The following is a 23,667-nucleotide window of genomic DNA, read 5'->3' as shown; positions in this document are numbered from 1 at the left end:
CCCGAGACTGGGTCATTTATAAAGGAAAGAGGTGTAACTGACTCACAGTTCCGCAGGGCTGGAGAGACCTTGGGAAACTTACGATCACGGCAGAAGGGGAACCAAACACATCCTTCTTCGCATGGTGGCAGCAAGGAGAAGTGCAAAGTGAAGTAGGGGGAAAGCTCCTTACAAAACCGTCAGATCTCGTGAGAACTCACTATCACAAGAACAGCATGGAAGTAACCACCCCTGTGCTTCAATTACCTCCCACCAAGTCCCTCCCATGACGTGGGGATTATGAGAACTACAAGATGAAATTTGGGTGGGGACACAGCCAAACCATATCAAGTGGCAGTCAGATTCCTCCTGGGAAAGGACCCCCAGAGGGGACGTTTGAGCTAATCAAACTGTCTCCTCCCCTGGAGGGAAGCAGCTAGACTTCTGGGCCCTTGTCACTTCCACAGATAGAGGGTGGTAGCAAGTGGAGCCCAGGGGCTTTGTTGGAGTCGCCTTCCATGGTGTCTGCCTTGCATATTTAACCCCCTTGGTGGTCCTTTCCAATGTGGCTAAGATGTACTTCCCATGCTGCCCAGTTACTGCGCTCTTAACACCCCGCCCTGCTCCGAGTGGGTGAGTAGCAGCAGCAGGGCTTTCTCTGGTGTGGGCCTGCCTGCCACAGGCCACTTCCCTGTGTGTGCCGTGAGCTGAATGGTGGCCCCCGAAGATCAGGTCCCAATCCCCAGAACCTGTGAATGTTGCCTTGTTGGATCAGATGTTTGCAGGTGTGGTTGAGTGAAGGATCTTGAGAGGAAGAGATGATCCTGGCTTACCCCGTGGCCTCTAAATACCCTCACAGGTGTGCTTTTAGGAGAGGGGCAAGGGGAGGTTACTCACACGGAGAAGAAGGCCGTGTGAAGATGGCAAAGACTGGAGTGATGCGGCCGCCAGTCAAGGAATGCCAGCAGCCACCCGGTGCCAGAAAAGGCAAGAAGTGGATTCCGCCGTAGAGTGTGCAGAGGGCCTGTGACTGTCAACATGTTGAATTCAGTCCCGTGAAACTGATTTCGGACTTTGGCCTCCAGAACCGTGAGAGCATGGGTTTGTGTTGTAAGCCTCCGGGTGTGTGGTCATTTGTTACAGCAGCCACAGGAAACAAATCCATCCTTCTGCAAACTCGCCTTCTCCTTGTGATGCCCAGTTCCCTCCCTCTCAGTAGCGCCAAGCCACAGAGCACGGGTAGGGCATGAGAAGAGCTGGGGCCCCACACGAGGTTGCCGTGGTGCGGGGCACAGGGGAGCCTTTAAGCAGGGGAGTGGGACGGGCGCGGTGTCACGCCTGTATAATTCCAGCATTTTGGGAGGCCAGAGCGGGTGGATCATTTGAACTCAGGAGTTCAAGGCCAGCCTGGCCAACATGACGAAATCCCCTCTCTATTAAAAATACAAAAATTAGCCAGGTGTGGTGGCGCGTGCCTGTAATCCCAGCTACTCGGGAGGCTGAAGCAGGAGAATCACTTGAACCTAGGAGGTGGAGGTTGCAGTGAGCTGAGCTGAGATTCATTGCACTCCAACCTGGGCGACAGTGAGGCTCTGACCCCCCTCAAAGAAAAGGAAGAAAAATGCAGGGGACTGACTTGAGCTGATCTTGTGAGGAAGGTCACTAGCTCCTGAGTAGGGGATAAACTGGGCAAGAGTGGAGACCACCAGGAGGCTGTGGTCGTCCAGGTGGGAAGGGGAATGGCTGAAGCAGAGAGGAGGCCAGATAATGGGCAGACACACATGGGCACAGATTAGGTTTGGGGCAGGGAGGGACAGCTCCAGTGGAGAAGGCAGCCAAGGAGATAGATTCCTGCCCTGAAGGAGCTGGCGGAGGGAGTGGCAGGAAACCCACACTAATACTCAGCCTGTGTTCCTGACACACACACGCCTGTCCCAACCCCTGAACCCACCGCTGCTCCTGGGAAAAGGGCAGTGGGTGTGGGAAAGCACTTGTCCCCTGCTTTGCTTCTTGATTCTGCTGCCACCCAGCTCTCTGTGAGGAGACGGGGGAGGGCAGGTGTCAGACCCACGCTCGGCATCCTAGCTTAGAAATAAAACCTACTCTAGATCTTTCTTTCTTCAACATATTTGTTGAGTTTGGGAAGCTTACAGTGAAGATTCTAAGGGCTTCAAGGTGAAAATAGGACACCTTTTCCGTTGATCCAGGATTTAAATGTCCAAACCTGAAATTAGCTGTACTTCCCCTGAGAATAAAACCCAGAGAGTGCTTTGGAATCCTGTCAAGAGCTGGGAGGTGTTTTATGATTGCCTGTATATGCTGAGGTCCAAGCTGAGAGTTGGAACCCTTCTCCCCTGCCCTGCCTCGCTATTGGCCGGGCCAAGCACCCCAAGGAAAGGCCTTGGGGCCCTGGCCACCGAACCCATGGGGAGGAGAGGGAGACAAGTCCTCTGCCAAGTGTGCTGCTAAAAGGCACCTTGTTCATCCTTCCTCCCCACCCAGGCTGGGCCGGCTCCTATGGCTGTGGCAGGAGCACATGGGCTTTGGTGTCAGACAGGTGGGTTCAAATTGCAGCTCTGCAACTTACTGCTGGACATCAGGGCAAGTTGCTTTTCTGTCTCTGAGCCTCAGTGTCCTCTTCTTTAAAACAGGAAAAGGAAATGTATGTAAGGACTTGGCCTATCATGGGCCCTCAGCAAATGGAGGGCCCTGTTGAGTGTTCTGAGAAGGCACGTGGCCTCCTAGGACAGGGAGAAGGACCTGGGGGCCGGAGGGGTGTGGTCCTTCTGCATGCTGAGGAAGTGAGGCCTGGATGTGTGTCCAGACTACAGAAGATGCGCTGTGCTGTGGGCCTGGATACTCAGCTTCCAGTTCCCGCTCACCCTCCAGCTGGCCGCGTGACCTTGTTCATGTCAACTGCCTGCTCTGAGCCTGTTTTCTCATGTATTAAATGTGCAGTTGACAAGGATAAGATAGGGGAAGGAACCTCATAGGGTGCACAATACTCTCCATGCTCAAAGAAGCAGGTGCCCTCACCTTGAACTTAGGGGTGGCTAATGTGTGGGAAGCGGGAGAGATGGGGAAGGGCAGGTACCCAGAAGTGAGAAGCAATGTGTGTGCCTGGGAAAGAGGCGGAGAGTAAACCAATCCCTGTGTGTGCTGCCTCCTGCCTCCTAAAGCTGCAATCTGCTTGAGTATTTTCCCTGCCATCTGTCAGCAGTTCTAAAATATGTGGCCTGATTCTGTCCTGTTCCCTGTGTTTACATCTGGTTAGCAAGACTCGGCTGGGGAGTTAAATGTTATGGAAGGTTGCTGGCAGCAGGCATGATGGTCCTTAAAAACCTCATTTTGCCGGGCGCGGTGGCTCACGCCTGTAATCCCAACACTTTGGGAGGCCAAGGCAGGCGGATCACAAGGTCAGGAGATCGAGACCATCCTGTCTAACACGGTGAAACCCCATCTCTACTAAAAATACAAAAAATTAGCCAGGCGTGGCGGCGGGCGCCTGTAGTCCCAGCTACTCAGGGAGGCTGAGGCAGGAGAATGGCGTGAACCCAGGAGGCGGAGCTTGCAGTGAACCAAGATTGCGCCACTGCACTCCAGCCTGGGTGACAGAGCGAGACTCCGTCTCAAAAAAAAAAAAAAAAAAAAAAAACACCTCATCTTGTGCTTAGCCTCTGCTACTCATATTTATATCCTGACAATGTATATGGAGTACCTCTCCCATCCACCCAGACCACGACATAATAGCATCTGACCAAAACCTCACTTGACACTCACAGAGTGGATTAGGACTTTTGGTGGCAAGGGATAGAAACCACAACTCAAACTTGGCTTACGAATAAAAAGCATGTTTATTGGCTCATGTAACAGAAAAGTCCAGAGGTAGAGCTGGTTTCCAGCAGAGCTGTGTTGAGGACTCACGTGATCTCCACAGCGCAGGCCCCACTTGCCTCTGTGGGTTTCTCTCTTGGCTTCTTTCCCTTCACCCCACCCACCCAATAAAAAGTGGCCTTTCTTTCGCAGTGGTCCCAGAAAAAGAACTTGGATCACGTGCCCAGCCCTGACCCAATCTCTCAGTAGCGCAGAGTTTGGAAGACTGATTGGTCGGATCTGGATCATGGGCCCAGCTCTGGAGACCCAAGGACTAAGCCTGGGGATGTTATGGTCTTGCAAGAGGCTCATACTGTTGGCAGGACAGGGTTAAAAGCAGTGGCTGCCGGCCAGGCATGGTGGCTCATGCCGGCAATCCCAGCACTTTGGGGGGCAGAGGTGGGCTGATCGCTTGAGGTCAGGAGTTCGAGATCAGCCTGGCCAACATGGTAAAACTCTGTCTCTATTAAAAATACAAAAACTAGCCAGGCATGGAAGCAGGCGCCTGTAAGTCCAGCTAGTCGCAAGGCTGAGGCAGGAGAATCACCAGAAGGTGGAGGTTGCAGTGAGCCGAGATTGTGCCACTGCACTCCAGCCTGGGCAACAGAGTGAGACTCTATCTCAAAAGCACAAAAACAGTCAACAAAAAACAGTGACTGTCCTCTAGAGACCAAGGTTAGGTGGCCTGCCCGGTGTTACACAGGGGCATAGCTCAGACTTTAACCTCCAGGCTGCGTGGTTTCAAAGGCCTTACCCTTCTTGCTACTCACAGCAGCGACCCTCAGCCCGAACTACACATTATAATCATAACCAGAAGTGAGTTTAAAACAAAGACCCATGCCTGGACCCCACTCTCAGAACAATGAAAAAAGATGCTTTGGGAGTGGGGTGTGGACTTTGGGGTTTCCCACAAGTTCCCAGGTGACTGCATCGTGCAGCCACAGTCAAGGACCAGCACACCAGGATCATTCCTCTACCCTACAGCATGCTACAGAGCACTCAAGGTTAGAAGTTCAGTGGCTGTCACCCAGGACAGAACCCAGACAATCTGGGTGACTCTAGGGGCTGATGAGCAAGTGCCTGGGAGAAATGGTTTGGGATCAGAAGACCCGGGGTGTGACCTTGTACAGATAGTAATTGGTCTGGCCTCGAGTACACGCGAACAGAGGGAGCTTGAGGCCAATCCAGGCTGTCTCCAGTGGAAGTCAGGATTTCCCGTTTGCAACCAGCTGGCTACCCTTTCTCACCTTGAGCCTCCAGAGCTACAAGATGTAAATTAGTTTAGCAATTGCCTAGTTGGCAATGCACACTTGGGGAGGGTGAGAAACATCGCAATCCCAGGTGAGTGGTGCTCTTCCCTTCCGCTCGCTGTGGCAGCCCGGCCAGGACTGCTGGCTGGAACCCCGCTTGCAGGCGAAAACACGCGACAGCCTGGCTGCTTCTAGGGCTCCTGGCTGGGAGACCCCCTGTCTCCCTCTCTTCTAAAGGGAAAAACATGAAAAACGTAGCTACTGAGGGCCATGTTTCTTCCCCTGTGATTAGACACAGGCAATTGAAAGTAGCCACTGGCTTCTCTGGCCACACCCACTGCTGTCCCGATGTATTTTCCCATCTCTTCCGCCTGGCAACCTTCCTCTTCACCTGTTTCTCTACTCCGCTGTGGCAGAAAGGGAAACAGTGTTGTTGGGTGCCCTTTATATGCCAGGTACTGCACATAGCCACAGAGGAGAAACTGAGGCTGCGAGAGGCTGAGGGACTTGCTCAAGATCCCGAGGGTACAAACTCCTGGCACGGAGTCCTAGATCCTCAGCTTCTCGGAAGCCAGAGTCCTCGTTCTTTGCCCAGTTTGACATCTATTGCTCATTAACATACCCTAGATGTGCTCTTGTTGTCCGCACCCCGCTAGTCCCATTACTTTGGGACATTTTGCTTCATTCACTATCCACAATCAGTTCTATTGACCCACCTGTCTCTGTGACATGACTCAAAACACAAAAGCCTCAAAGTCACTTGCCCTCTTCTGCCTGGCAAGTCTTTGTTTTTTGCTTTTTTTTTTTTTTGGACAGTGTCTTGTTCTGTCATGTTGGCTGGAGTGCACTGGCGCGATCTAGGCTCACTGCAGCCCCCGCCTCCCAGGTTCAAGTGATCCTCCCACCTCAGCCTCTCAAGTAGCTTGGACTACAGGTGTGCACCACCACACTCAGCTAGCTTCTTTGTTTGGTAGAGACAATGCCTCACTATGTTACTCAGGCTGGTCTCAAACTCCTTGGCTCAAGCCATCCTCCCCGCTCAGCTTCCCAAAGTGCTAGGATTACAGGCGTGAGCCACCGAGCCTGGCCTGTCTTTCTTTACAACAGATGACCTCATCACTTCACTCTGGTTTTCAGCAAGATCCTTTATTTATCTTCTGTTCCTCAACCACGTCACATGAATGCAGGTAGCTAGGTACCTGCGCGGGCTGTTGGTTTTGTAAACGCAGAGCAGAGTAGTCAGGATGTGTATAAATCATGCACCTCAGTGATTCTTTAACAAGATACTTAATGAGTAAAAAAACTTCAGGTGTGTTTGAAATGTCTGCCTTTTCCTGCATTCTCGTCCCTGACAAATATCTGTGTAGACATTTTACTCAAATGTAGACATGTGCTCTTTGCACACTTCCTAGTACCTGCCTGGTGCATTTCAATTGTGTTTTCTTTGGATGGCTGTACCTCTTAGAAGCTGTTGTTTTCCATTTGGGTCTAAACACTGGACCTGCACCTGCGACCAGCTGTATATTCCAAATCACTCCTCGGCTTTATAAATCTGACACTGCCCATAATATATTATTCAGAAAAGGCATCTCTAGTGTGGCTGGCTGGCTATGCTTTCACACATCAGCTAACACAGGCTATTTCTAGACTGAGTGCTTCAAACTGGTCTCCTGGGACCTTTTCCTTCAGGAAGAGATCCACATGTTCTTCACAGGAGACCAGAAAACCAGCACGATGGCCACGGGTCCTCTGGGCGTGTAGGTCTTCTCTGTCTCCTCACTAGCACACACTGGCGTGGGCCATCATCATGCAGTGCACACCTTTGTGCTGTGACAAAGACACAGGGCCAACTCTTCCACTCTCTCTGAGTCTAGTGTTTGAACATTTATGTACAGACAAAAAAACAAAAAACAAAAAAAAAAAAAACCATAGGCAACAGAACTCCAAAGCAAAACAGAAACTTTGGTCAGATCTATTATTCCAGTTTTGCCAGAGAAAGGCTTTCCCCGAATGTCACTGGGTGAGTGAGGTCTTATCCCCCTACAGCTCCTATCAGCCAACCTGGTGGCCTTAACGTTCATCATCGTGGACTCAAAACAGCTAAAACTGGGAATTTTCCAGGCCCAGTTTGGCAGTAGGGCTTCTGTAGGCAGTGAGGTAAGTGGATCACACGTTCCGTGGCTGATCTGTGTGAGCCGAAGCTTGGCACTGGGGGACACCAGCTTCAGCTTTGCAGGAAAGCCGTGTTTAAAGAGTAGCCTCCAGTCCTGCCGGCCCAATGCTTTTGCCATCAGGGACCTGACAAGGTTTAGGGTGAGGTGAGCGATGGTGACAGTATCCCTGGGCTGGACGCTGTGCGCCATCCTGACCGTGTCTGGCAGCCTCTCCACCCAGCTATGAAGCCAGTCAGGTGCGGGAGCTGCAGACTGTCCCTCTGCCCTCGGGCGGCTGAAGGGCCCCCTGTGTGCCAGCATCAGAGGCCAAGTTCTCCAGCTCTCTGGTTTGCAGTTTTTAGTTTAGTTTTTTTGTCTTTTTGTTTTTTTTAAGATGACCACAAGAAGTTTTACATTATTACATTCAGACAAATAACCATTTAGTTACTCTTATTTCGGAGCACTGAAAAAAACAAGTAGGAACAGAAGACAGACTTACAAGGGCTCTAAGTCTCTGGTCACAGAATCAAAGGAATGCGCTGTTAGGCCAGAAAAGGAATCTCTGAAGCAAATGATTGGAAGGAAAAAAAAAAAAATCTAAGGAAATACAAGCTGAAAAGTTTCCATTTACAATAACCAAAGGAAAGAGGGACCCGACATGATATAAAATCCCAAAGAAGAGCTTTCCGCTGAGGCAGGTTTCTGAGCATGGAATCATCACACCGTTAGGGACTGGACCGGACCACAGTCTGCCCAGACCCCACCTCGGCCCCTCTTGCCGACTCCAGCACGGGTAATGCTCTCATCGTCCTGGAGCAAAGATGAAATCAAGGGCCTGCCGTTCGGCCGCTGCGACGTTTGGATGCCACAAATCCACCATGAAAACCACCCGAGGGCCATCCTCTGCTGAACCTGGGGGGAAGGAGGGGTGAGAGGAGAGGTTCAAACCACCCTGGAGCCAGGACCCAGGGTCCAGGCAGGGCTGGACCCTACGTGCTCAGCTTTGGGGCAGGGACCCATCCTGTCCCTCGGCTCGGATCGGATCACCTCCTCTCTCACTGAGAACATAAACCTGGCTTCGTGGGCTTCTGAGCAAGGTGGACAAAAGGAAATGGGGAGCTGGAGGGATCTTTATGTGGGAATTTTTAGGGCAATGAAACTCTTGTGTATGATACTGTCAGGGTAGGTCCGTGTCATCATCCATTTGTCAAAACCCACAGAATGAATGGACAACACCAAGAGTGAACCTTAATGTCAACGATGAACTTTAGGTAATAACAACGCGTCAATACTGTGTGTGTGTATGTGTTACGGGGTGATACGAAGGGGCCTCCTTGGTACTTTCTGCCTGATTTTTCTGGAAACATAAAACTTCTCTAAAAAATAAAGTCTATTCATTGAAAAACAAAATAATAAGGAAGCGGGAAAGGCAGCCACTCACCTTCGTGGAACGCAGCATGCAGGAAAGAGTCATCAAACAGAAGGCAGCGCCCTTCTGCCCAGCACTGGGGCTCTCCCCCCACCACCAGCTCACAGCCATTTGGAGTTTTCAGACCTTGTAGGAAAACCAGAGAAAGGAAAGTGAAGGCAGGCAAGATTCAGGGAAGGCCAGGAGGCAGGGGGTGATTTGCCTTAGTGAGAGTTTTTGACTTCTAAAGCACCTGACCTGCCTCAGCCCCTCTGGAGCCCGTGCTATGGTCTGAAGGCTTGTGTCCCGCAAAATTCCTATGTTGAAACCTGACCCCCGAGGTGATGGTGTTAGGAGGTGGGGCCTTTGGAAAGTGATCAGATCACGAAGGCGGGGGCGTAATAAATGGGAGTAGCACCCTTATAAAACAGGCCCCAGGGAGCTTCTTTACCTCCTTTCACATCTTTTTTTTTTATTTTTTTGAGATGGAGTCTCTGTTGCCCAGGCTGGAGTGCAGTGGTGTGATCTCGGCTCACTGCAACCTCCGTCTCCCGGGTTCAAGCGATTCTCCTGCCTCAGCCTCCGGAGTAGCTGGGAGGCACTGGATTAGCTTACAGGCACCCGCCACCTCACCCGGCTAATTTTTTTTGTTTTGTTTTGTTTTGTTTGAGACAGAGTCTCAAACTGTCTGGAGTGCAGTGGTGTGATCCTGGCTCACTGGAACCTCTGCCGCCCGGGTTCAAGCGATTCTCCTGCCTCAGCCTCCCGAGTAGCTGGGATTACAGGCACCTGCCACTGTGCCAGGCTAATTTTTGTAGTTTTAGTAGAGTCGGGGTTTCACCATCTTGGTCAGGCTGGTCTTGAACTCCTGACCTTGTGATCCACCCGCCTCGGCCTCCCAAAGTGCTGGGATTACAGGCATGAGCCACTGCGCCCTGCCAAGTTTTTGTATTTTAAATAGAAATGGGGTTTCACCATGTTGGCCAGGCTGGCCTCGAACTCCTGACTTCAAGTGATTCACCTGCCTCGGTCTCTCAAAGTGCTGGAATTACAGGCATGAGCCACAGCACCCGGCCTGACATCTTTTTTTTTTTTTTTTTTTTTTTAGATACAAGGTCTTGTTCTGTTGCCCAGGCTAAAATGCAATGGTTCCACCATAGTTCACTGCAGCCTCCACCTCGTAGACTCTAGAGATCCTCCAGCCTCACCCTTTTGAGTAGCTGAGACTATAGGTATGCACCATCATGCCCAATTAATTTAAATTTTTTTTTGTAAAGATGGGGTTTTGTTATGTTGTCCAGGCTGGTCTTGAACACCTGGCCTCAAGCTATCCTCCCACCAAAGTGTTGGGATTACAGGCAAGAGCCACTGCTCCTGGCCATCTCCTTGCACCAGGTGAGGTCACGGTGAGAAGGCGTCATTTCTGAACCAGAAGCAGGCCCTCACCAGACACCAAATCTGCTGGCACCTTGATCTTGGGCTTCCAGCCTCAGAACTGTGAGTTCTACATTTCTGTTGTTTATAAGCCACCATCTAGATCCTCACTGCGCTCTTGGCAAAAATTCATTCCTTCGTTGGCTTCATCTATTCTGGGTCATGGCTTCCTTTGATGAAAGTCACAGACTGACATTTGTACTACACTTTGAAGCCCAACCAGGGGACCCCCAGAAATCGAGGGAGGTTGCATTTAGAACCCTGCCTTACCCAGTAACTGTGTTTACTGTAGTCTCACCTCTAGGACTATCTCAGTTACGATTAAAGAATCAAAGGCTCACACAGTGTTCTCCTCTTTGGGTTCTAGCCTTTTAATCCATTTTGAGGCTGGAGGATGGCGTGCTCTTTGTCTGCCCTCATTCTGGGAAACTGGAGGACACTTCTAAGGTAATGGCTGAGGTTCAAGAGGAAACAGACTGGAACATTTGTAAGAAGCCGTATGTTCGGCCAGGCATGGTGGCTCACACCTGTAATCCCAGCACTTTGGGAGACTGAGGGGCAGGCAGATCACCTGAGGCCAGGAGTTCGAGACCAGTCTGGTCTCAAACATGGTGAAACCGTCTCTCTACTAATAATCCAAAATGAGCCGGGTGTGGTGGCAGACGCCTGTAATCCCAGCTACTTGGGAGACTGAGGCATGAGAATTGCTTGAACCCAGGAGGCAAAGGTTGCAGTGAGCTGAGATTGCGCCACCGCCCTCAGCCTGGGCGAATCGCACCACTGCACTCCAGCCTGGGCAACAGAGTGAAACTCTGTCTCAAAAATAAAAAAAAAATTAAAAAGAAGCTGTATGCTTCCAAGGCCAGTGGGGTCTGGTTGGAATACTGCCATGTGTGACCCTCAGTCACACTTTCCAACACAAGGGTCTGCAGAAGCACTTGGCCCCCATCGCTACCTTGATGTCCAGAAAAGAAGGGGCCATCGTGGCTGTCTGGTGATTTCAGAATGGGTCCGGTCAGCCCGACAGCTCTGAGGAAGGCCTACCCAGGGGGAAGCAGAGTCCTGGAAGAGGAGCTGGGATGGGTGGTGGTCTCGTCTGTCTTCAGTGACTCACTGTGACCACAATGACCCTGGGCAAGTTGGCATTCCCCTGACTGAATGTCCTTTAGCACAAAAATGAAATAGCTTTCCTTCCAGCAGCCAGAGTATTTTAATGTATTCTTTGAACCAGAAATAATGGTTCCAGGAAGTACGTTCAGAGTAATAATTCAAATAAAGAGGCCACATGGCGGAGAGAGAAGGACAGAGGACTTGGGGACAGATGAATGGTTGCGACCCTTATGTGCTGTGTGACTTTGGGCAAGTCACTCAGCCTCTCTGAGCCATACCCTCTTCATCTGTAAAGAGGGGACATTAGCATACTGAACCTTCCAGGGCTGCTATGGGATTTTATCCTTGTTACCAATAACTGAAGACCTACTGTGTCTTCCTACTCAGCTTTGTGCTAAATACACACTTTACAGGCATCGCTTCACCCACTTTCCAGATGGGGTAACTGAGAAGTTAAATGACCTGCTAAAAAGTTACCATTTAGTGTTGCTGAGTCAGCCTGGCTCCAAAGAACAGGCTGTTATAAAACTGGACATGATGATATAAATGCTAGTTGTTATACTATTAACAGAAGAATTAAAGTGATTGTGGATTTTTCTTTATTATTACTCTTTTTTGAGATGGAGTCTCGCTCTGTCACCCAGGCTGGAGTGCAGTGGCACGATCTCAGCTCACTGCAGCCTCTGCCTCTCAGGTTCAAGCGATTCTCCTGCCTCAGCCTCCCGAGTAGCTGGGATTACAAGTGTGCACTACCGTGCCCCGCTAATTTTTTTATTTTTAGTAGAGATGGGGTTTCACCATACTGGCCAGGCTGGTCTCGAACTTCTGGCCTCAAGAGATCCACCTGACTCGGCCTCCCAAAGTGCTGGGATTACAGGCTTTAGCCACTGTGCCTGGACTGATTTTCTTGTAGTTAATATGTGTGATGGTTAATACTGAGTGGCAACTTGATCGGATTGAAGGATACAAAGTATTAATCCTGGGTGCGTCTATGTGGGTGTTGCCAAAAGAGATTAACATCTGAGTCAGTGGGCTGGGGAAGGCAGATCCACCCTTAATCTGGTAGGCACCATCTAATCAGCTTCCAGCAAATATAAAGCAGGCAGAAAAACATAAAAAAGTGAGACTGGCCTAGCCTCCCAGCCTATATCTTTCTCCAGTGCTCGAAGCTTCCTGTCCTCAAACATCAGACTGCAAGTTCTTCAGTTTTGGGACTCGGACTGGCTCTCCTTGGAACCTTGTGATCGTGTGAGTTAATACTTAATAAACTCCCCTTTACATATATATATATAATATACATTATATATATTTATATATATCCCATATATACACATATATAATATACATATATACACACACATATATACACTATTGAGAGTTGAAACATATTAGGGTCCTCTTAAAGGGACAGAACTAATAGGATACATATATACACACACATAATATATACATATATACATATACATATATATGTGTATATCTGTATATATGTGATATGTGTATATATTATATATATTATGTGTATGTGTATGTGTGTGTATATATCCTATTAGTTCTGTCCCTCTAAGAGGACCCTAATATGTTTCAACTCTCAATGCACCTTTCATTAAATCAGCTGAGACTGCTCATCCTGACAGAAGCCATGATTTCCCGCTACGGTTAACAGCAGCTGGAGGAGTTAGGGCTGTAAAGACGCCCAGATGGAGGGCCTCACAGGCTACGTTTTCCTTTTGTGTGTGCCCCTACTGACTGGTTCAGGTGGCGAAGGCCTTTAGGAATGGGCAATTCTCTGCAGGGACAGCCACCCCGGGGTTTCAGAAGGAAGCTCCCCTTTCTCTGGGCCACGAAATGATTCATCACACGCCATGGTGCAATAGAAAAATGGCCTGGCCTGCTGGCTCGACACCCCCCTGCTTCTTGTTCTCCGCCTCCCCTTTATTCTGCTCCTGCCCCCATTCCTGCCTGTTGCCCACAAACCAGCTTAGTTGGCAGAAGAGCTCAATTCTTCCCTAAACAGATCATTCCAGTGGCTCTTGGGGACAGTGACAGGCCCCACACATGGCCTCAGATAGTACCATATGCTCTTCTATGCTCCGTGTTTGCTGCTCTGTCCCTAGCGAGCCCTGCAGGAGGCAGGAAGGAGGTTAGAGAAAGGGCTCTGTCCACCGGCGGCCCCCACTCTTCAGGCGGCCGGCAACCGGGCACTCAGGGTGGGCAAGGGGAACAGGAGTTGATCTACTGTTACCAGCCAGCTAGACCACCTAGAAATCTGATGACATGCAGAAAAGAAACACAAGAGTCTAATTGTGCTTCTTTAGCTAGAATTTGCTGAACATACTCATGCATTTTCATGAAGTGTCTGCCTCCCTGGTAACATCTGCCTGGTGAGTTTCAGAGGAGTTTCAGAGGCGGTTTTCTGGAAGTTGGTGGCAGTGCAGTTGGAATAGCCCAGCATTGTGTATGATGCTGAGTGGGGGGTGGGCCTGAAGCTGTCCTGTGGTCCCATATGAAGTCAGGACCGGGTGATGCCACCTCTAGAAGTAGCTCACAGCAGAGCTCAGCAAATATGTCTCGAACAAATGGGCTGTGTTAGTGAGGAGCAGTGGCTGGGGCTTCAGTGTTTCGCAGGGACAATTCCATCAGTCACAGCTCAGGCAGAAGGCAGAAGAGGAGAAAGCACTGGTGTTTCAAGAGCACAGTTCTGGAACCGCAGGTGCCTCCACCTTCAGCCAGGTAACCAGCAGAGGTGTGGCCACCAGGTACGCACCAGGCTTATCCTGCTTCTGACCTCATTCTCTGGACTCCCTCTCTGTCAACACACACGGTCATGTAAATCCGACACACCTTTGTTTCCCTCCTGGGTGGATATTAATGTGGGCAAGACAGTGTAAAGAAGGAAACGCTGAGAAAACCCAACCAGGGAGCTCGCCTTGGCCATGGAGAACAAGCCACACCACAGTGGGACGTCTTCTAAGAAGGTTTCCTGCCATCTACGGGAACATGGAGGGCCTACTTTTTCTGGCAAGTACCTAGCTGGGCTGAGAAGGAAATGACCGGCCACAGGCCACAGTGTGAGCCAGTGTGGGCATCATGTTTTACACACACACACACACACACACACACACACACACACACACTCTCATGCATGCATACTGTACAGATAAACAACAAGCATTAATCTACAGGAAGCAGACCCCAGATTTTCCTTGCTACCATCGCTTCCTACTCACACCTGTTTGAAATTCTACCACATCAGTCCCCAAATGCCCTTCCCTGATGTCATTCTGAAGTTTTAAAACAGTACATAAAGGCAAACCTTTCAAAAGAAGAGCATCACTCCCCATTGCCCACGGCCTCCATTCTCAAGCCTGGCATCAAGGGCCTCTGAGGTTTGCTCCCACCTGACCTGTCCAACCTCAGCCCACACTACTGGCCTCCCCAGCAAGCCTAGACCCGGCTTCCCCTAGCCCCAGGGGACGACTCCACTCCCTCGCTCCACCCTGGTGGCACCTGATTCCTGTGTGGGGATCCTCCAGCATCAGACCCACCTCCCCAGGACACCCCTCGCACGGCAGTTTTGCTAGTGACCATCACCTGGATTATCATCCCATCACTTAGATTAGTTTACTGTCCACTGCCCTCTACCTGCCACACATTTTACGCATATTACTTCCCACTCCTCAAAACAGCCCGCAAGTGGGAATCGTGATCTCTGTTTTAGAAGAAAATGAAGGCTGAAGGAAGTTCAGAGTCCTGCCCAAGGTCACTCAGCAAACGGGGCGAGGCCAGGACCTGACTCCAGATCTGTTTGCTTCCAGAGCCTGTTCCTTTCCCACTGTTTCCTGGGGGTAGGGTCCATGTCTTAGGGATCATTTTTCACACGGTCCAACACAGTCCTTGATAACAGCTACTAGCTCCCATTCATCAAATGCTGTCATGTGCCAGGCACCCTGCCAAGGGGCCATGTAAGATGCCACTCATTGAATCCTCTCAACAATCCTGTGAAGTAAGTAACATCTCCCCATTTTACAGAGGAAGAACTGAGGCAGAGAGAGACTCAGTGTCCTGCTCGAAGTCTCATGGCTGACCGCTGACCGGGAATTCAGGCCCACTCCCCCAGAGCCTCCACCCAGTCCACCCTTTACTCTTGAAATTCCTACCATGTCAATTGCTCAAATCTAGTTATATTTCTTTCTTTCCTTCTTTTTTTTTTTTAACGCAGTGACATCCTCCATCCAAACCACATCTTACTCAGAATCTCCACACAGACAGCAGGAGAAGCAGAGCTGGTAAGGGTGAAGAGGGCTCGGGGCCTCCAGCTCCGGCTCCTTCCCAGGCAACCCTGAGGCTCCTCTGCAGAATATGGTTATGAAACTCCTGCTCCAACCCATGCACCAGGTTCCTCCGCTGCTCTTCCTTCCTCCCTTCTGAAGCTGAGGCAGCGTTGCGAACTTTCTAAAGCTGGACGCTGCTGAGGCTCTCTGCACACTCTAGTCTGGGATGCTAACCAGTGATGCCACCATCCCACAGACCAGCTTTTTATTGCCACTCACCAGGAATAAGGCATTCTGTGGAACTAATATCTCCATGACCAAGTTGTTTTAAGCCTACTTTTATTGAATACTTGCTCTATTTTAGGCTCTGTGTGCATACATACATACTTTACAATACACGTTATCTGATTTCATCCTCAGATCTTTTTACCTCCACTTCCCAAATGATGAAATTGAGGCTCAGAGAGGTGAAGTGACTTGCCTAAAATAGCACAGCTCGTGGTGGGGCCAAGATGCAAAGGCCATCTAACTCCAGACTTTGTTTGCAAAACCACAGTCACACACACAGTATACACACGACCAATTTTCTCAGAATCAGAGTAAAAGAAGCTTAGCACTAAGGACCATTTCATCCTTGATGACTGCAAAGGGGCTTAAGTATCTTTCACAGCCTCCTGGACAGCATTATGAACCTCGGTAATCATTTTAACAAGTCTTTGGCTCTAGAACGATATTGTCCCCATACGGTAGTCACTAGCCATATGTGTCACTGCTAATTAAATTAAAATTTAGTTCCTCAGTTACAGGAGCCACATTTCAAGCACTCAGTTAGTCACATGTGTCTAGTGGCTACCATTTTGGACAATGAAGATGGAGAACATTTCTGTCACTGCAGAAAGTTCTTTGCACAGAGCTGCTGTCAGAAATTAGGTTTGCACCAATCACAAGATTTCTTTTTGACTCAATCTCTGCTGTCAAAATTGTTTACATGCAATTCATCAGTTTTTGCTCAAAATGAACAATGCGAAAAGGCACAATTCTGACCATTTGAGCTTTCGCGATGTTTTGATTGCCATGAGTGAGAGAGGCTGAGCTTGCAAATGTGCATGCCGGGAGACCCCCGTCCCTGCAACATACCTAAATGGCATCGGATGCGGATGTTGGTGGGTCCATAGTGCTCCGTTATCACAGTCCCAGGGCTCAGCACAGAGATGCACGCGTTCCCAAAAACATTGTTCCCAATACAGGTCCGAAGGCTTCCGAGCAAGCGGTACGTCCGTGGACACTTCCTACAGTTCCTGGGAACACAAACCCCCTGATTGACCAAGTAAAAGGTGAACCACTCCCCGCTGGGGGTGCTGTTCATTTTCCATCCTTGCGGGAGGCTGCAGTTTGAGAAAGCTTTGTAGAGGGTCTCAAACTCGCACAGGATGGTCTGGAAGTTCCGTTCCAGCACTTCCACGTCATGTTTCTGTGCATCCCGGGAGAAATAGGGCGTGGTGGGCAGGTCGGGTAGGAAGAAGACCTCGGGCTTCTGGATGGAGGGCCGGCTGTTGAGGTACCGGCCCTGCTCGCGGATGCCCTTGTGGATGCGGCCCATGCCGGACCAGGAGTAGCGCTTGGCGTACTCCTGCAGGTTGTGGTACAGCTTCTGGTTGAGGCCCTCGTTGTGGGTGCAGCGCATGCACTCGGGGGACTGGCAGTACACATAGCCATTCTGCAGCCCGTTGGCATCGGTGGCCTGCATGAGGGAGTTGACGGAGACGTAGGGCCGGGGCTGCTCCCTGCCCACGTGATAACAGTACCACACGAACAGGACCAGGAGGCAGGCCACAGTGATGACAGCAGTGGTGTCGCAGTCCCGCACGGACTGGATGCCGGTGGCGATGCAGTCCCTCAGGCCATCCAGCGACCAGCTCCAGGCCACCAGCCACTCGAGCGACATCTTGGGGCAGTCCTTACTGGGGATGTGAAGCAAGGTCAGACAATCAGTCCTCGGGGCTCCCAAGGGCGCCCACACCATGCAGGTTAGAGTGGGGGGGAAGGAGCGACTGGGGCTGGGGGAGGCATGGCTGCCACCAATCCTCAGATCCTGCCAGGGGCGGCATTGATGAACGACAAGGTCGGCCGTGCCCACTGCTCCACTTCTGGCAAAAGTCACTGCAGTGGGGTGGAAGAGGCTGGTTTTTGTCACATTATCAAGTGCTGTCGGTCCCTGTGAAAGTCTTTGTTTAGGAAAACCAAACCTGGGATTGGAAAAAAAAAAAAATCAGCATAAATTTTACACCTGGAAAAGTCCTCAAATGAAATGTAAAGTGTTAGATCATTCTGTAGGATCCCAGTTAGTGCGGGTCACACTTTGCAATCGTGTGTATTGCCTCCCCATTCTACTGCCACTCCCATTTCCCAAAAGGCCAGTAGCATTTCATCTGCGTCAAGTACTGCTTATAATTACAGCGGTCCCATCTGCTTTGTGCTCTCCATAGGAGGGTGCTATTATCCCCATTTTACAGATGAGAAAACTGAGGCCCAGAGAAGCAACGTAACTCATAAGAGTTACACAGCCAGGGCGGGGACTCAAACACCATCTGACTTCAAGGCCCATGTCTATCCATTTTGCTGCACTATTTCATCATAGGTATTTAATCAATGCGTATACTCCTGTAATTGCTGTACCTTTAATTCCAAAGAATCCTGGATTCAAAAGCATCTTAAAAATGGCAAAGGGACTTAAAAACTGCACATTCTCCATTTCGCTTTCTCTTTGCAAGCATTTCATCATCCTCATTTCATTCTGCTGCCCTTCTGACAGAGGTTGGGCTAATACCAAGTTGGAAGAGGAAGTGGGCACTCTGAGGTCATGCCTGCGGCAGACAAAGGGCGTTTTTTGTCTACCCACTTGGAGACTACCTACTGGCCTCACCCACAGGGTCATGAAAGGAAAACGAGGGAGGTAGAATGAAAATAAAAGCCCTTCCAGGTCTCTGCCTCAGTTTCCCACAGCCGACAGCATCTCCAAAACAGCCAGAAATGCTTTGCTACTTACCCAGCTGGGGGTTAGGGTCAGGGCCCGGAACCCTCATGGTCCTAATAACCTAAGAGGGGCTGAATGTCATGCTGCCTAAGTCTCTAAAACCCCAGCCGTGTTTCCCAGCATTCTCCAAAACCTTTTGTTCATCCTGCTTCTTCTGATACAATGAGAACAGCCAGGTCTCTGCTTCTACAAGTCTGATACTCAAGGAGCACAACGTAGAATATTCCTTTTGTACTCTACGCTCTCACTTCTCTCTCAGAAATATGGGAAGGCAGCTTAAAAAATGGAAAAGTTGTCCCCTCCCTTTTCCCAGGGGACTAAATTTGGCCTGAAAATTCTTGCAGCGTTGTAACAGAGAGGAGCCAAATTAGAGATGGGCCCAGCTGAGGATTCATCCCAACCTTGGGCAGATCACTTCTCCTAAGCCTCAGTTTTTCTTTCTTTCTTTTTTTTTTTTTGACGGAGTTTCACTTTTATTGCCCAGGCTGGAGTGCAATGGCACAATCTCGGCTCACCGCAACCTCTGCCTCCCAGGTTCAAGCGATTCTCCTGCTTCAGCCTCCCGAGTAGTTGGGATTACAGGCATGCACCACCACACCTAGCTAATTTTGTATTTTTAGTAGAGATGGGGTTTCTCCATGTTGGTCAGGCTGGTCTTGAAATCCTGACCTCAGGTGATCCGTCCACCTTGGCCTCCCAAAGTGCTGGGATTACAGGCATGAGCCACCATGCCCGGCCGCCTCAGTTTCTTTATCCGCGAAATGGGGTTCCTGTTCATCTCACTGGATGAAGATGAATGATGGCGGATGGACAACGATCAAGTCATAATGAGCACCCAATATATGCAGGCGACGGCTAGGATGGGTGGCATCCCATAACGAGTAGCCGGCATTCCAAAGGTGGGGCATGGGAGAAAGTTATCGCAAGACTCAGAATTCCAACAGTTAAAGATAAATCCTCTTGTTGCCCCATGTGTCAAGTGGATTTTTTGTCCCCAGACTTGCTAAGCTAAAAATGAAAGGGAAGCCTTAGGTGCTCATTAACTGCCTACTTGCTTCTTCCCAGTTTCGGCTGAATAATCACTTGACTATAATGTTTAGTAAGTCAAAAACACACATGCTGAATATTCATGGAAATTTTTTATGTTTCTAGGAAAAATACAAGAGTGGGGAGGTTAGAAGCTAAATTGTTGTTGTTTTTTTCTTTCCCACACGTTCTCAATTTCTTCTCAGATTGAGGAGACAAGGAAAAGGCTATGACTCACTAGAGGTTAAGAAATCCCTTCAGCCCCCTGTTTCTCTCCTTGTTAGACCATAAACTGGCAGCTGTTACCTCTTTAGGAAAACGAAAGAAAATCCAGATGAAAGATGTTTTGTTTGCAAGCCACCTCCCAAACAGAACCCCGGAGCTCCTGAAATTCAGTGTGAAACGATCATCTATGCGACGCCAAGCACTTTCACTAAAAGGATTTCCCCCACCACTGAGCTAAACCCCTAACTGGAACTTTTCAACCGGGTTTGTCAGGAGGAGAGATTTTTATCTTAAATGTTCTAAGAGTGAGATGGTGACAATTTAACAAGCAACTGTAAAGTGTGAGTTCCCATCAGCCCTGCTAATCACTTAAGTCAAGCAAAATGCAGACACAGAAAACGGTGGATGACGGAGAAACCTCTCCACTGGACACCCCAGCCCTTACTCTCTTCTCAGGAAAGCCTCCTTCTGTACACACCCAGCCATGAGCCCTCCCCAAGGCCGAGCTGTAAGCAAAAGAATGTAAAAGATTCTGAACCCCAGCTTCAGACCCTCCTCCCGAGATCATAAATAGCACTGAGAGCTCAAGTGAGGACTTTGCATAACTGTCAGTCACTTTTAGTCAAAATATGCCTATAGGCCCCTGCACCCAGAGGTGGATTTACAAGCTCAAAGCTGAACTGTGACAATAAAAGAAACACTTACATGTGTAGAGTGACTGGCAGTTTATTAAGCACTGCTTCAAACGTTTGATCCTCACAGCTACCCAGTGACAACTCCCCATCTCCCCAGTGGGGAGGGGAGAGACTCCCCTGACAGCTCCTTGCCCAGTGACCACAGTAGCTTCCAGCTTCCTTCACGCATTTGTTCACTGTCATCTGTGTTATTTCTGTCCTCATCAGGGATGGGGACATCTCACCGCAGCTCTGCACTTTAATAATATGCAACCCCAGACCTTCCAGCTCAGTTGGCTCTGGGGAATTGACTTCAAATCCATGGCCAGTCGGAGAGCAAGTCCAATCCAAGACAACTTCTGACACTATGAACACCTGGGAGAGCCGGTCTCAGACCTGACCTGGTCAACCTACTTCAGATGTCCATTCCCACAGGCTACCCAATGCCAAAGAGTGTCTGCTCACCCTCAGGATGAGGCCAAGTCACCCTGGAAGCCCCCCAGTGAGCAGCAGAGCCCTGGGCAAGGTGTGTGATGCATGTCACCCTCTCCACTCAGGGGCCAGAGATATGCCCTGGGGCCAGCCCTTCCCGGTGCAGACCTGGGGATCTTCCCTTTCTTGGACAGCTTCTCAGCACCCACCTGCCCTGGAGAGTGGGAAAGAGGGGAGGGATGAAGATGGGTTAACACAGATGGTGACCACCAGGAGTTCAGGAGAGGAGGGGGATGGGACGATGGAAAGGTGAGTGTTGCCAGGAAAAGTGGGCGATCAGCTCAAGATTGTGGAAGGAGGTTTATGGCGCCTGATAATTCGTGGGACAGGGGAGGAGGGTCACCACGTGAAATATGGGAAGCGGGTGATGCTGAGGTCTGGGGGAGGGGGACAGGAGGTGAGGAAAGAGGGGTCACAGGGAAGGAGGCAAATGGAGGAAGGGACCACGATGGGGCAGGGAGGAGGAGAAGCAGGAGGTCTAGGGAGGGTGATGCTCGGCTCCGAGGCGGCTGCACTCAGCACGTACGAGCGCTGGCCTCGGCCGGGCCAGGATGCGGGCGCCCGGGTCCCGGAGCATCCTCGGCGGGGGCGGCGGCGGCGGCGGCGCCGGGAAGGGAGGGCCGCGGGCCTGCAGCTGCCCGGCTCCCGCCTCCAACCCCCGTCCCGGGGTCGGCCCGGCCGCGCCGCCCTCCCGCCCCAGCAGCCCCAGCAGACGAAGCTTACCTGCGCCCGGGCGCGCGGGCGGCTGTCGGGACCCAGGAGACGCCACCGCCCGAGGGCGCGGACCTGCGGACGCCCCCTGCCCGGCGCCGCCGCCCGGCCGCTTCCCAGCCCACGCCGCTGGAGTCCGAGCCGGAGCACCAGCCGGAGCCCAAGCCGCGCCGGTGCCCCCGCCGGTGCAGACGCCGCGCTGCGCTCCGCGGGGCCGCGAAGACCACAACTCCCACAATGCCTCGCGCGCTGGCCGGCGGGGGAGGGGGCGCCGGAGGGGCGGGGCCAGCGGGGCGGGGCCGGGGACCCCCCTGCACCCGGCACCTGCGGTCGCCCTGCGGGAGACGACCCGAGGCCCGGCCCGCCGCCGCTCCGGAGGGTCCTGGCACTGCGCCCCGAGACGCAGCGCCCGCCCAGCCCGAGGGTGCGCGCAGGCGGCGACAAGTGTGCAGTCATTCATTAAGAAAGGCTCGTGTCGCTTCCTCCGCTCTTTCGTTTTTCGCTCTTTCTCTGTTCTCCCTCCCTCTGTCTTTCTGTTCCTCTCTGAGTCGCCCTCGTCTCCATTTCCTCCTTTTCATTCTCTTTCACTTCCCCGCGACCTCACTTCCTCTCGCCCTAACGCCTTCTTTCCTTTATTGATGGACTCAACATGGACTTCTGAGGCCCTCAGGCACTTGGAATGAAACCGCAAGTCAAACCAGATTCTTAGTCTCATGGAAAACTCATTCGCTCAGTACAGTAATGATGGGCCAGCCTGGGTCCCCTTCCCTGCCTGCTGCGCTGAGCGTGCGCGGTGAGCGCTCAGGCCCGTCCTGCCCTCAGTGAGCCACCGTCTAGCGGGTCCTGCTCTCAGTGAGCCACCGTCTAGCGGGAGGGAACCCTCACCCCCGGGTAGGGTTTAGGAGGGGAAGCACAGGCAGGATGGTTGTCTGACTAGGGGACTGATGAGCTGCGAATGGAGGCCCCAAGGAGGTTGCTTGGAGGAGGTGACGTTTGAGCTAAGACCTGGGGGAGACAAGCTGACAGTGGCTACGGGATGTGTTAGGGGCGCCAGGGAAACTGCATGGGTGGGTTCTGGGAGCATAGAGTGGGATGGCCCGCCCACAATCCATCTGTCTCTGTCCCAGACCCACCTCTCCTGTGTCCCAGAATTTATCTCTAACATGGCCCAGAAGCCACCTCATGACTGTCCCAGAATTCATTTCTCCTCCGTATCCCAGAACCCACCTGGTCCCTGACCCAGAACCCACCTCCTCCCTGTCCCAGAACCCACCTCCAGCCTGTCTCAGAACCCACCTCCTCCCTGTCCCAGAACCCACCTCCAGCCTGTCTCAGAACCCACCTCCTCCCTGTCCCAGAACCCACCTCCAGCCTGTCTCAGAACCCACCTCCTCCCTGTTCCAGAAGCCACCTTCACGCTGTTCCAGCAGGTACCTACTTCCTGTTCCAGAACCCACCACCTGCCTGTCCCAGAACCCACCTCCCACCTCCACCCTGTCCCAGAACCCACCTCCTCCCTATCCAAGGACCCACCTCCACCCTGTCCCAGGACCCACCTCCACCCTGTCCCAGGACCCACCTCCCACCTCCACCCTGTCCCAGGACCCACCTCCACCCTGTCCCAGGACCCACCTCCACCCTGTCCCAGGACCCACCTCCACCCTGTCCCAGGACCCACCTCCCACCTCCACCCTGTCCCAGGACCCACCTCCTCCCTGTCCCACATCGTACCTCCTCCCTGTCCCAGAACCCATCTCCACCCTGTCCCAGGACCCACCTCCACCCTGTCCCAGGACCCAACTCCACCCTGTCCCAGGACCCAACTCCACCCTGTCCCAGGACCCACCTCCTCCCTGTCCCAGAACCCATCTCCACCATGTCCCAGAACCCACCTCTCATCTCTGTCCCAAAATCCACCTGGTCCCTCACCTAAGAATCTGCCTCTACTATGATAACCTAGCATCTACTCCTCCCTGTTCCAGAACCCAGTTTGTCATGTCCAAGAACCCACTTCTTCCATGTCC

At 51.5% G+C, this 23,667-nt stretch overlaps 1 protein-coding gene across 1 annotated transcript; it reads right to left on the bottom strand.

The window, feature by feature from the left end:
* Nucleotides 1-6,227: 6,227 nt before the first annotated feature.
* On the bottom strand, nucleotides 6,228-21,874 carry LOC105495712 (aspartate beta-hydroxylase domain containing 2). Its single transcript, XM_011765443.2, has 4 exons — nucleotides 21,656-21,874; nucleotides 16,619-17,727; nucleotides 8,697-8,810; nucleotides 6,228-8,167 (listed from the first exon to the last, which is right to left on the bottom strand). Exons 2-4 carry the CDS (start codon nucleotides 17,502-17,504, stop codon nucleotides 8,058-8,060), a joined length of 1,110 nt encoding a protein of 369 aa, XP_011763745.1. The 5' UTR covers nucleotides 17,505-17,727; nucleotides 21,656-21,874; the 3' UTR covers nucleotides 6,228-8,057.
* Nucleotides 21,875-23,667: the final 1,793 nt, after the last annotated feature.

This window comes from Macaca nemestrina, chromosome 15, assembly GCF_043159975.1.
Source record: "Macaca nemestrina isolate mMacNem1 chromosome 15, mMacNem.hap1, whole genome shotgun sequence".
Taxonomy (NCBI): Eukaryota; Metazoa; Chordata; class Mammalia; order Primates; family Cercopithecidae; genus Macaca; species Macaca nemestrina.
This window is presented reverse-complemented; position numbering and strand designations above follow the sequence as displayed.